At 36.5% G+C, this 15,000-nt stretch overlaps 1 protein-coding gene across 2 annotated transcripts in view; it reads right to left on the bottom strand.

Annotated features, from left to right (window-relative positions):
* LOC115213539 (putative uncharacterized protein DDB_G0282133) overlaps positions 1–15,000 on the bottom strand; it is an 84,111-nt gene that overhangs the window by 54,006 nt on the left and 15,105 nt on the right. For both annotated transcript variants that reach the window (XM_036504275.1, XM_029782567.2), the window contains exon 2: positions 8,672–8,769. In XM_036504275.1, the coding sequence (XP_036360168.1) occupies positions 8,672–8,758 (87 nt within the window). In that variant the 5' untranslated portion in view covers positions 8,759–8,769. The remainder of the gene's footprint in view (positions 1–8,671; positions 8,770–15,000) is intronic.

The following is a 15,000-nucleotide window of genomic DNA, read 5'->3' as shown; positions in this document are numbered from 1 at the left end:
CTCAGAACATAGTGATGGGCAAAATACAGCTATGCATTTTGCCTGGTATGAATAATAATAATAATATTATTATTATTAATAATAAATAATAATTTCTACAAAAGGTACAAGACCTCAAATTTGGGGGAGGGGACTAGTTGATTACATCGACCCCAGAATTTCACTGGTATTTATTTTATTGACCTCGAAAGGATGAAAGGCAGTCAACCACAGCAGAATTGGAATTCAGAACATTAAGATGGACAGATTGCCACAAAAGCATTTTGCCTGCTGTGAATAATAATAATTCATTCTTTATTCTTTTACTTGTTTCAGTCATTTGACTGCGGCCATGCTGGAGCACCGCCTTTAGTCGAGCAAATCGACCCTGGGACTTATTCTTTGTAAGCCCAGTACTTATTCTATAGGTCTCTTTTGCCGAACCGCTAAGTTACGAGGACGTAAACACACCAGCATCGGTTGTCAAGCAATGCTAGGGGGACAAACACACATACACAAACACACACACATACACAAACACACACACATACACATATATATATATACATATATACAACAGGCTTCTTTCAGTTTCCGTCTACCAAATCCACTCACAAGGCATTGGTTGGCCCGGGGCTATAGCAGAAGACACTTGCCCAAGATGCCACACAGTGGGACTGAACCCGGAACCATGTGGTTGGTTAGCAAGCTACTTACCACACAGCCACTCCTTTTATTTACCATCAGGATGAAGGATGATGGGGACAATACAAAGACAGACAAAGTGTGAAGATTTACATACAATGGAACGATAAAATAGAAAGTCTACATGGTATACATTAGAAGAAGGGAAGTATACATAGTATATGACACTGGAAAAAGAGGGAGAACCTCTAAGGATAATCAAGGAACCCCACCAACCAAGGTCACCCTGAATACCAAAAATGAGTGCCCTCTCCAACTTCTTTCTTCCGACTCACAGGTTTACACTGAAAGTGGTACCATCCACTCTTGCCATTTTTGAAACTTTCCCCACCTCTTCATAAATTCACTCAAGGACAGCACCTCACTTTCCACTTCAAACGAAACTTGAAAAAGTCGATGAGAACTTTGCCAAAGGAGAATGTTTCTGTCCTCATGCCTTTCAGGTTTGTCCACCAGATACCTTATTTCGCCACCAGACAAAGGAAAACTGCTTTGCCAGCTTGATTAAAGGAGGATGGTAGGGCAATCATCATTATGGACTCAGATGACAGACGGATCTGTCCTACACGTGACAGCAGCTGTTCGTCATGACTCCACAAGTCAGCAATGCCCAGAAACTGAATGGTTTTGTTGCTCTGTGAGGACTTTGGAAAGCTCTTCTGACAGCATATCCATGCCAGTAGAGTTCATCTCAAACTGGCAGTGCCCCACCAGTAGTACTACCAAGCCAAAGACATCTGAAAATCATCCATAACAGTCCCTGACCAGAAAGTCCTCCGGAATAGACTTGCCAGTTTGTCTTCGTCGATGCCTAAGGTCTCCCCATGGATGTCATTGCACTTCCCCACTACTAATCCTCTGTAAATATCTAAAGTGGAACATCCACTGATCCTATTACCCGGCTTGTAGAGGACAGTGAGTGCCTGACGACATTCTAAGTTCCAGGCACCCAGTCTCAGCCTATCCTATACCCAGGACTGCAGCTCTGTCAAAGAGATGAGCTGCAGAAAGGCATGTCTCACAAACAACCCCCACACATTCACCTTCTGAAAATTGCTGCAGGTGGTGCAACCCGAGTGCATCTATGCACATTAAAAGCCATGGCATGCTTAAGCCGGCATGCAAAGGAAGTTGGCAGGAGACCGACTGCCTGGCTATTGGAATGCATCCCTTCCACAAGAAAACAAAAAACAATCTAATCAAGCAGTAACTGGGGCAAGGTACGACGGTCAGACAATAAATAATGACAGAGACGATGTAGGCATTTGCCACCTCTGCCCGACCTTTCAGGGGCAACTTCCTCTCTGCCCGTTTCTAGGTAAAGAGAGGTCATCCTGTTTGTCACCTCTTCCCAAGTTCGAGCAGTTTAACTGATCTGTCAGTCCAGCAATTAACGTCACCCTCTGATGACATTGATTTGCCTCTACAGGTTCCTAGTCACAATCTCACTAAACTTGTTGACATTGCTTTTAGCCCCTGCAACTGACTCATATTCCTTTACAATGGAGCTGACCTTCTCCACTTCAGAGGCATGCAACACCATGATGATGATGTTGTCGGCATATGCAGACATTCTGGTCTTGAGACCAATTTTGTAAGGGAGGCCTCTTAACTGTTCCAACTTTTACAGCAGTGGCTTGAGAGCCAACACATACAAGAGGTGACAGTGGGCAGCCCTGGTGGACTGAACATGTGATACTAAATGGTTCCGATAGGTGGCCATTTGCTTTGATCACCAAGCAGATGCCACTGTGTATTGCAGCAATTCAGCCTCTGAAAATTGAAAATGGGTCTGAAACCAGTCTCTTTAAGGATGGTTTCCAAGTAGCAATAGTCTACCCTATCAAAAGCTTTCAATTGATCTAAATTTATAAGGGCCCCATCCCTCTCTATGATGTATCGCATAAGATGGAGGTTGTCGTGGATAGACCTGCTTGGGATTGCACACGTTTGTACCTCCCTGACCAGACTACCAATGAAAAGCACCAACCTTTTCACTAACGCCTTGGCCAAAATCTTAAAGTCTGTGTTTAGCAGTGTTATGGGCTGAAAATTCCCTAGCACATCCCCATTGTCAGTATCCTTTCCGCACACATCTGCTCAGAACCGAGTAACACATGTCCATCCTGATCCATCAAAGACTTGATCATGGTTTTGTTTCCATGTCATGTCTCTATTGTTCAGGCCCATTGGACTGCTTTCGTTCCTTCATGTTTTAGCGCACAGGTCTTAGCTCTGACAATGCACCTTTCATGTTTCACCCCAAAGAAATGGTCAAGGGTCATTCTCACTGCTAACATGTCGGTCACGATGCCTTTACTAATAGCCTCTTCTAGTTTGCTAACTAGTTCTCCTTCTAATCTATTTCTTTCTATTGCTAAATCTTTGCTAAACGCTATCGATTCTACTCTAATTGCTCTCTTTAGAGCAATCCACCACCGGCTCTTGATGATAGCCCCTGTCAACTAGTTCGCTAATTCAGTAAGGATGCATTCTTTCAGTAACTAGGTCCCTGTCTATGGGTCATATCTACATTGGCTGAGCATATCACAAATTTGTGATCTGCGTAGCTGACCAAATTAAATTGCGGACAATTCATGTTATTCCTATCCTCTGACCTAACAAATACTCTATCTAAATATGATCAGGATGACCTTCTGTGCTTGCTCCATGTTGACACCGGCACATCAGGGAAATCCAGTTGGTACCTGTCAGAAAGCTGGAAAGTCCTGAACAGGTTTATGAGGTTTTTAAACCCCCTTCTACTATGTACTAAACCCATACAGTCCTTCTGTGCATCCAAAATACTATTCCAGTCCCTCACTAGTGCTGAAGTGCGAGATATTCCCAAGAATGTTTCTTGATGCCTGAAGAAATCTGACCTTTCAGCCTCTGTTGGGACATAAACCACCACCAGTCTAAAGGCGCCACCTTTGCTGCCATTCATGTCCAGGACCACCACCCTACTATCTGGGATAGACTGTACTTGGAGATCTAAGGATATCTGGAGTAGCACTGCTACATCATCACCCACTCTCAATAGACCACAAGATGAGAATACCTCCTTGGAAATGGATGCTAGAACATGTTTTCCAGAGATCCTTGTTTCACTAATGGTAGCCACATTCAAATAAAGAGACCTGAGAACATTAAGCAAGTGACCTTGCTTCTATGCTGATCCCAGGCCATGCTCATTCACACATTCACATTCTCGACACAGCCATTCTAGTCGGAGAAAGAAAATGAGGAGGTTATTCGCCTTGATTTTCGAGAAGTCTGGAAGTTCTGGGCCTCTCTACTGGAGAAAATCTTTTAAAAGCTCTGACGTTGCTTAGAGGTGAAACATTTTTTGTCTCGGTGACATCATTAAGTTCAGATCATTTGATATTCATATTCTCAATTCTTTCCTTGTTCTTAATATTTCCTGACAAGGAATGGGTTCCTTTGTTGAACACTAGGATGGCTTCTTTATCAGCCATCTTTAAATAATTACGAAAATTTCAAAATATTTGTTTTTGCCAAAAGCAGTTAGAATTAAAGAATTATTGAAGTGCACCCTCTGCAAAACAGGTATTATCTGTGCAGTCCAGACAATCTCAGAAATGTACTGGTAGCAATAGAAATGAAAAACGGGGACTTAGAAAGCTGAAATGATTACAAATACTCTTTTCAATGTACGGAGTCCCAAATTTCTGTGATTTCACAGTATAGCGGCCATAATGATAATAATAATAATAAGCCTTTCTACTTCTAATTTGAACTCACAATGTAAAGAAGAATGAAATGCTGCTAAGTATTTTGTCTGGCACTTCTCCCAGCTTGCATTCTTAATAATAATAATAATAATAATAACAATAATGTACTGATATTAAGAAGACCATAAAGAAACAAACACAAGTAATAATGAAAAAAGGCATCAGAGTGACAATGCACACTCTGCATGCAAATAAAATTTTTTACAAATTATAGTCTGGCTTACAATGCGTTGCTTACCCATGCTTTTTAATTGAACTGAATTAAGCTTTGTAAGTGTTTTACTAAACTTGCTTATCGGGAAATTTGTAAGTTTAATTAAAAATATTTTTTTTTTAAGTATCACCATTATAGGTATTTACTCCAGTGAAATTAAAAAATTAATTCATAAATAAACAAAACCCTCGAATCCATCACTGTACATACACACAGTCGCATATCTACGTATGTATTTATGTATATTTGAAGATAATTAAACCAAATTTTCATCATTTTGAGCCACTTAACCAATGAGTATTTCTGCCAAATTTGGTGAAAATCCGTTCAGCTATTTTCCAGTAATTTTGTAAACACACAGACAAAGACGAGTAATTACAATATCCTGATTTTGCTTACACATGCAAGGTAATAATAAGAACAATAATAATTGTTTCAAATTTTGACACAAGGCCAGCAATTTTGGGGACAGGGTTAAATCAACTAAATTGACCCCAGTGCTCAACCGGTACTTATTTTATTGACTTTGAAGGGATGAAAGGCAAAGTAGACTCCAGCAGAATTTGAATAAGAATAGTATATAATAATGGCAATGATGACAACAGTGGTCACAGTGGTAATTAGAAAGGGTGAAGACATGAAAATATAGAGTGCAATAGTGTGGTAGGTAAAGGTAGAAGTTCCTGGCAATAAAAGTCTAAGGTGATCCATATGGAAATGATATTAATATGGTGACATTAATAAAGATAGAAGGTGGCAAGCTGGCGGAATTGTTAGTCTGCTGGGCAAAACGCTTAGTGACATTTTTTTTTTGTCTGAACATTCTGAGTTCAAATTCCATTGAGGTCAATTTTGCCTCTCATCCTTTTGGGGTCGATAAAATAAGAACCAGTTGCGCACTAGGGTCAGTGTAATTGATTTAATCCCCTTCCCACCGAAAATAGCTGGCCTTATGCCAAAATCTGAAACAGGTAATATATATCTGTCATGGACGATAATTGTTTAATTTTCATTCAACTGGAGCCTGATAAGGTGAGTTATCTGAGTATATATACATAAACATCAAAATATATATTAGTGACTGTCAACCCCATAACGAGCTGTGGGGGTGGGGGTGGTGGGGATGAGAACAAATGCAAAAAAAGAAAAAGAGAAAAGGAGTGTTAGCATAAAAAATGACTAAAAATTAAAAAGGAATTACACAGAGTTCAATGGAATGAGTGGACTAATAAAATATTAAATTTTAGCATGATTAAGTATTAAGTAGACAAATAGCTTATCTGTTAGTTAATTAGTTAATCAAAGCTGCTGTATTGAAAGGTAGACATTTAATAATGTAACCATCTGAATAGCAGGAATAAAAGACAGGAGTGATATAAAGCAAATAGGCTATGGTACAACAAAATTTTAAGTATTCGATATTAACTCATGTTATTAACTCAACACTGAAGTGATGAGAAAAGAGTATAAGTTACTGCTAGTAAAAATCAAGGGGAGCAAAGAACCAAGTTGTGTGAAAGATTAGTGGTTAACGGGCTAATATCTTCTGCCTTGAGATGAAATATACACAGACATCTCAAAAGTAAATAGACACTACCAGTTTTTGAAATATTTCTAGAAACAAAACAATGTCATTTGATGCATTTACATACTTAATCAAGGACTTTAGTAGGACATGCCTTATGTATCTTTTGATGATCAATTTGTTTGGGCACTGTACAAATGAGTAGTGTCTGCAGAGAAAAAAACTATATAATGAGGGGTGTCTATTTACTTTTAAGATGTCTGTGTAGAAACGAAACTCACAGATAAAGTGCTAAAGATTAAAGATGAAAAATCCTTAGAAATTAAGGTGAAAGAACTAAAAATTAAAAGAAATAATATAAGAATGAGGAAGTATGGGAAAAGACACTCCAAACAACTGGAGAATCCATCCTTGTGTACAGAGAATGATACCTCACAGTGAATAATAATTAAATAAAGTTTAAAGGAATGGGTTAAAAACTTTATTGAAAATGTTTTCACAGAAAATCTTTGAGGGTTGTGAAAGTACTGTTACAAAACCTCCAAGCAGAGGGTGAATTTTATGCCAGTATTGGATGAGTTTGGAGTTCTGATCAAGCTTAGGTAAACATAAAAAAAGATCAAGGAAATTAAAAATTAATATGACAACCCATTCTCCTAAAATTGCTGGCCTTGTACCAAACTCTGAAACCATTGTTTAGCTGGGATAACCTGATTCAACTTTAACTGGATTAGGAATAATACAAGTGTCAGAATCCCAAATCCAAGGAAGCTGGTATATTTTAATTCAAATTAAAATAGGTTTTCTATTTAGAATTTTAAAAACTACAACTATGGAAGATAAAGGGACAGAGATCAACATAATATAACCTCATATATTAACAGTAGGGTTATGTAAAAACTACAACACAGACATAATAGTATATAAGAAATAAAGATCTAAACTCATGGAATTTAAAAGTATAGAAACTTAGAAAATGAAAACTATACAACTAACTATAAGATGGGGTGCTGAAAAGTTATTGGCTTTAAGGGTATCACAAAGGGCCTGCTTGGAAGTTCAACCTTCTGAGTTCTTTTACAGGGGTTAGAAAAACTGAAGAACCACTGGAATAAGTATGTGAATCTGAGGGAGGAATATGTTGAATAAAATCATAATCAATTGATCCTCTTGTATTTTCTTTTACCCAAAGCCAGGAATTTTTCAGCAGTCCATTGTACATGTATGAAAACATAAATGTCACATTGTTAGACATAAAGTATAAAATCGCAAAAATATGCAATATATATCAAAATATTGAAATGTGAACAAATGTGAAAATATCATATAAACAATGTTAGAAAATATAGGGAAACATAAGAAAAATACCAGGAAAAATATTTGAGAAAATATTAGAAAATATACAAGTCATGGTATGATATATATGTATGCCTTTTATGCTTTACTTGTTTCAGTCACACTGGGGCACTGGCTTGAAGCATTTTAGTCAAATGAACAAACCCGAGTACTTATTCTATTGAATCCTTTTGCCAAACTGCTAGGTTACAGGGAGATAAACACATCAACACCAGTGGGTAGATGGAAACTGAAAACAGCCTGTTGTATAATATAAAATCCCTCATGAATATAGCATGCTTTCATTCTTCTCTGATGAGAAAACCTTTGACCAAGACCAAAAGTCTAACAGGAGGAAAAAACAGATGGTTATGTGCAGATCCTTCTGATGCCTTCAGAGTGATTAAGTTTCCAGCAACTGTGATTAATTTTGGGAAGTAATGAAAGTTATATAGTTTCAACTCACATCGTTCCATTAGGTCTTAGAATTAATTACTGGAGGATATGTTGAGCTACTGAAGGGAGTTGTTAAGCCCTTGATGGATGATGTATGTAGTGGAAGGCCATATGTGTTTCAATACGACCCAGCACCTTCTCAGCAAAGCTCAAGTAACCCAGAAATTGATGTCAGATAATCTTTATGTTCATATAACACTGAAGTTGTGGCCTCCAAACTTGTCGCATTCGAACCCCATGGACAACTACATTTGGAGCATTGGTTGACATCCTCACAAAAATTTATTTATTTTTTATAAATTTGCATTATTACAGACACCAGCCACATATAAAAAAAACAACAAAAACAATATGCTATGATATACTCCATTGTGATATTACTTTTGGCATAAATCTATGCAGCAAAATAGATCACAGAAGTTATACACACATACACACACACAGAGTAATCCCCTGCCATATCGCAGTTTATTATTTAAGCTTACATTGATTCCTCCGTGGTGTTGTTTTGTGTTTATAATAAAATAAATACATAGAAATTATATAAGATATATATATATATATATATAAACAGTACAGTACTGTTTTTACTTTGCAGATTTTCACCTATCGTGGTGGGGTTTTGGAATGTAACACCTGCGATAATGAAGGGATTACTATATACAATTGTTAAAATGATAGCAAAATTTTGAGGAGGCTTACCTCAGTACTCTGTGAATCAATAATTTTATTAAATTCAGATTCTGGACACTGTACCAGATGCATAGACACAGAAGTATCATCTCCCATTTTTGGATTAACTAAAAAAAAAAAAAAAAAAGGAAATGGAAAATTAGTCAAAGAAAATGCATGATCCTAATAATATTAAGCACAAATAGAATCATGTTTATAAAATTCTGATTTAAAGAAATATGTTTATCAAACAGAGAATCAGTGTAAAACTGAAATTATATATTTTTCAAAATTATTAGAATTTAAATATCTTTATATATTTTTCAGAAATTTTGACAAATTTTCGTCCACAAATTTCTTTCACAAATATTCTATCTTCCACTTAAAGAATCGCTGCAGCTTGATGAAATGCTAAGAATTACAGCTTTATGTTCAGAGCCAGTACGATATATTGATGCCTAATTAAGAGAATAAATTACCAATATAAAACTAGTAAACAAGAACATTTGAAGTTCTGGTGAAGAGTAAAGAAAGCTCAGCAGAATTTGAACTCAGAAAGTAAAGACAGGTGGTCATAATATACAAACATTTCTCATGGCACCAGTACACTGTTTTATGTTTTCCGTGAATTTTTCACGGGTCCAACTAGTAACTGTCAATGTATATCAATTTTATTACTGAACAAGATTTAACACAATATTAAATTTATATATTTTGCCACATAAATTAATTTTTTTTTTTCACGAAGACATATTAGGATAGAAATTTAAAGAAATCTTAAATTTATTTTATTTTAATTATATATTAATTCTTCAGTCTCTGGTAATTACTTCTGTAGTTGTTCTCCATGCAATGCAGTTTCATTGGCTGATAACTTTAGCTGATTCGGGTGTCCACTTACATTGAAATCTATTCAATGAAAGTGTCTGCTTCCATTGAAGTTCATTCTGGCCTCATATGTTTGTGATTAGCCACCAGTATTGAAATGTACAGGAAGGGGCTGCGAGGGGAAGCTGAAATTCACCTTAAAGACTTTCAATCGTTCCCCACTATTAAATACTTCGTATTTTTATAACCAATTTTCTGTCTTCCAAGTTGTACAGTCCCTCTTTTTTCATTAAAAAAAAAAACTAAGAAAAAAAAAAGCAAAAAAAGCTACAGCAGTTTTAACAGTTGATATTCTTTTGCTTTACAACTTCAGTCGAAAGTCAATTACGTAAAAAGTTACAATTAATGAAAAACATGTTTAACAAATAAAGTTTCACTCATTATTATAAACGATGTTATCCTTCTTCACTACCAGTAAAGACAATCAATTTCCAGTTTTATCTTTGCCATTATTACTGAATTACCTTCGTTTTCACGTATTGACCTGGAACACCGATCAATGGGAAATAACTCTTTATTTCTTAGGTTCTTTGCCTTTACTTAATTTTTATTCCACTAAAATTTCATTCATCAAGTTTATAGTCGTGGGTTCGAGTCCCTTGAGCAGCTTTCAACTTTTTCTATCCAAAGGGATTTTTTAAACCACAATATTTATTGGAGAGGGTGAATATCACCTTGAACAAAATGAAACATGATCCTCGAGTGATCTTTTACACAGAGGAGAAGAATTTCACCCAAGATACACACATAAAGAGACACAACAGCCACGTTCTGGCTTCACTTCCTCACACACATACACACAGAGGGCCAGTTCAAGGTACTGGCAAATGGGGCAGTCACCCATGGCACCAAAGGAGGGCATGATAAACGCAAAAATTATACTTGCAAGGGCACTGAAGTTCAGTTTGCCTGGGGTACCAGCATATACACACACACACACACATATATACACCCCCACACACACACATGCACACGCACACACACATGTACGCACACACACACACACACACATGTATACACACACACAAGTAAGATTTAGTTTCATTAGGTACTTAATTTGAGGCACCTTGTTCGGTTGGAATAATATACGCGCACAACAATATTATGTAAATATCAAACTTGGTGCCTAAGTACCGGCTGAATGATATTCTTGCAGTGTCTGTAGACAATTAGACCCAACTGAGTGAAGAAATCTGCTCTTGAGCTATTCTGTTAACTAAAGTAGTAGCAGAATTGCTGAAAATGTTTTGCTCCAAGGATTTTAAACTATGTTAAATCAGGCTGAAGTATCTTTTAGGCCTGATGTGTACCCTTCATTGAGTAGTTACTACTTTTGAGGTTCTTCGGCCTGATGAGAAGCTAGTGGAGTACCCCTTGAGTTATTGCTACTTCCAAAGTTCTGCTAGCGAGGAAACATATGTAGCCTGGATTTTATCTACTCCATTCCCTAATTTTGGATTTTCATTCGCATACATAGCAACCCCAGTTGCAAACTGAACCAGAAAATAACTTTTTTCAGTTTATCAAATTTTGATATGGGAAAAATTTACAAACTTCTACGTCAATAAGCCACTATTATTTTATATACCTTCTATAGACTGCTTGAAACTTCCTACAACTGGACCCTAGGACCTTACCATTATATATACATAGTTGGAAAAGGATTGAGTCCATATAAACCAAAAATTATAGTTAAAAAAGTAAATAAAATTAGAAAAGGCACAAAAGTATATTTTAGAGAATGTCTAATATTTTTGTTACAGTTAGTCTGTCTTTACGTTCTGAGTTCAAATTCCAGAGGTCAACTTTGCCTTTCATCCTTTCGGAGTAGGTTAATTAAGTATCAGTTGTGTATTGCAGTTGATCTAATCGACTAGCCCTCTCCCCCAAAATTTCAGGCCTTGTGTCTAGAGTAGAAAAGACATTTTTTGTTACAGTGAGTGGTTTAAAATATAACCGGTTTCAATGTATCAATTTTATTAAACATAGAAACCAGTTATATTTTAAATCACTCACTGTAACAAAATTATTAAACATTCTCTAAAATATACTTTTGTGCCTTTTTCAATTTTATATATATATATATATATATATATATGAAAACCCAAGCTTAAGGAATGGAGTAGGTAAAGTCAGGCAAAAGATACCTTGGTCAAATGAAGGTTACATTGCCACCAAGGGATTTTATGTTAACTTGCAGAAGATCTGATCGAAAATGTGTAGAAAGCACAGAGTAAGAGAACAAAAAAACAAAAAGGAAAGTATATAAGTGCAGAAATAATATATAGGTGTGGGCAAATGTCTAAAGTTGTTAAGAAAATTCTTATTCTTTTGACAAAAATTCACAACCTCCTATGCCAATAAACCACTTTTGTTCCTGAAGTTTGTTCTTTATACCTTCTATGGACCGCTTTAAGCTTACTAACTTCCTACACTTGGATCATTGGCATTCAGCTTCACACACACACTCACACATACACACACATATGTCTATTAGGGTGATGCAAAATAACTTATTTCAAAAACTTGAAGATACCCTCTAATTTTATTTAATTCAGTGCAAAAACACAACATGCAAAATTTCAGCACAATTGAAGACATTTTAGAGGTTGCAACCATCCACTGAACATTTTGTATATTGTTATTTCTCAGTTTGTATTTATTGTACATTTCCTATCTCCTTGCCATCTTCAACTGGCCCTGACGTGCAACTGTTTAAGAGATTCATAGCTAAGTGGGTGGAAATTGACAAGAACAAATACCAAACAGCAACAGATGATCCTAAGATTGCAGAGAAAATCTCAGATGCTGAAGAAATCATTCAATTTGCTCAAGCTCAGTTTGATGACTACAAGGAATTGCTTGAGCTAATGCTCATTTTCCTCGGTAGTACCCCCAAATCAGGAATCAGCTTTAAAGCACCCAGGGCTTATCACAGAGCATGTTGGATGGCAAAGCTAATTTATGCATTAAAATTTGGATGTTTAAATCTCAGTTTAAATTGAGAGAGAGGAAAAAGGACTGGGAGATGTTTGCTGCTTTTCAGCTGCGATATACATCAGATTGTGATACCTGGCATCCATATCCTCATGCCCCCCACTTTCAGATTTGCATTTTGTGCAAAGTCTGCTGCTCTACAAGCAAAAGGATGACAACATTACAAGTGCTGCATTCAATAAGTTTTTGAGACATTTGTGGTACCTCTCTGAGGAGTTTGTAGCACTTGCATTTTTTGATTCAGCTGTTTCATATGAGACAAAGTACAAAATGTCACATGCTCTGCAGAAACCAGTTGACTCAAAACCGAGCAAATAAATCCTGAATCAGCTAGGCAGAAACAATTGGAGGATTTCGTTACTGCCAACACAAAAAGATTCTTTGAAATCCTATAGGTGCCTTGCACTTTTCTTGAAAAAGATGTTGAACAATAGAATGATGATGAACGATATGCAAATGCAAGAGATATCGCATATGGACTCAAACTGGTAAACAACATTGTGGAAAGAGGTGTACGACAGATGGAGGAATTCAACAAACTGATAACCAATGATGAAGAGCAGAAACAATACCTTCTTCAAATTGTTAAAAGTTACAGGTTGTCATTCTCAAACAAAAACAAAAAAGCATTACTCTTGCTTCACAAAAAACACAAAAATAAACTTACATAAGTTGTTATGATATGCCTACTGGGGAAACTTCCACATAAAAAAAGTTAACCTGCTATATGCTGTACAGCACAACGTGCCATAGCCTATAATGTCACCGTTTTCTGTTTTTTTTTTTTAAACTAGGTTAACTAGGTACATATCAAACCGGTTCAGGTGAAAATATCAACAAAACATTATTTTTCAGCACAAACTGATATACATTTATTTTTAAAACTGGGTAGCAACCTCTAATTTTTCTCTTTTTCAACCCCAAATTTTGCATACAATGCTTTCTTAGGAGGATGTCTCCTGGAAAATTGAAAAACAAACTTCTTTAACCCCTTTTTGCATCATGTATGTATATATATATATATATATATATATATATATATATATCTATATATATATATAAATAATCAAAATAAGCAACAAGGATATATCCTTGTTGATTATAATCACCTTATTTTAAATTATATGGATAATACCATACTAAATTCTGGTGCCTTCAACTTAAGTACCATATTCATCAGAATCTAAATTTTACTGAACTTATATATATATATATAATGTTGACCCAATTAAGGGACTGGCTACCCAAATCAACAGTTCCACGGTAGATAAAGCAATTAAGGATATGAAGACAGGAAAAGCCCCCAGCCCATCAGGAATCACCACTGAGGTGCTTAAAATATCTGGCAATGTGGGTTATGAGATACTCACCCATACTGTAAATCAGGTGGGCCACAAAGGCTGCCCCTGGGAGCTCCGCTATGCTGTTGACCTTGCTCTAATAACTGAATCCCTACCTGAACTAGAGACTAAGTTACAGGTATGCAAACAAGGTCTAGAATCATAGTCGTAGTAACTGGCACCTGTGCTGGTGGTACATAAACACCTTTTGAGCGTTGGGCCTCACAGAGACAAAGTGGCTGAGTTCCTTTTGAGTGTTGGGCCTCATGGAAGCAATAACTGAAATGTTTGGCATTCTTTCATGCTTGGGAAGAAGCCCCATCAAGCCAAGAAAAATCACATTTGTGACAGATACTGTAGTCATGCAAATGGCACCTGTGCCAGTGGTACATAAAGGTACCCCAGTGTCATGCAAATAGCACCCATGCAGGTGGCATGTAAAAGCACCCTTTACACACTAGGGGTGGTTGGCATTAGGAAGGGCATCCAGCCATAGAAAACCATGCCAAATCAGACTGGAGTCTTGTGCAGCCTTCCAGCTTGCCAGCCGGTCAACCGTCAAACCCATGCCAGCATGGAGAACAAACGTTAAACGATGACAAAGATACACACATACATTTATATATATACATATATAAAATTATTAAGGTGGCTAGATGCAACTTAAAATCAAAAAGCAACAATTCAATTATCACTAAAAGTGAATAAGGGTGCAAGTTTGCACCAGGATTGCTAGAAATAAGAGTCAAAGAACTCTTACCCATGAACAGAGCACAATTCTATTCACCAACAAGGGAGAGAACCACACAGGAGGTGGGAGCGCCATATTGACAGGTGATTTTGAAAGGAATTAATCCGCATTGGTGATGCTACTCTGCTACTCAGTTGCTGATAGGTAGGCTGAGATCCCTAATCAGTATGTATAGAAATAACTATAGGAATCAATGGCTGATTCAGTAAAATGGTAATGTGAAATTTATATAATTGTTAAGAGGGTTAGTCATAATTTCAAACAAAAAACATAAAAAACCAATTCAGTCATCACTAAAATTGAATAAGGATGTGTATAAATATATATATACACACACATACACATCTACATGCACACACACACACACACATATATATATATAT

This window comes from Octopus sinensis, linkage group LG6, assembly GCF_006345805.1.
Source record: "Octopus sinensis linkage group LG6, ASM634580v1, whole genome shotgun sequence".
In the NCBI taxonomy this organism is placed as follows: Eukaryota; Metazoa; Mollusca; class Cephalopoda; order Octopoda; family Octopodidae; genus Octopus; species Octopus sinensis.
Note: the sequence above shows the minus strand (reverse complement) of the source record. Positions and strands in the feature narration are given on the sequence as shown.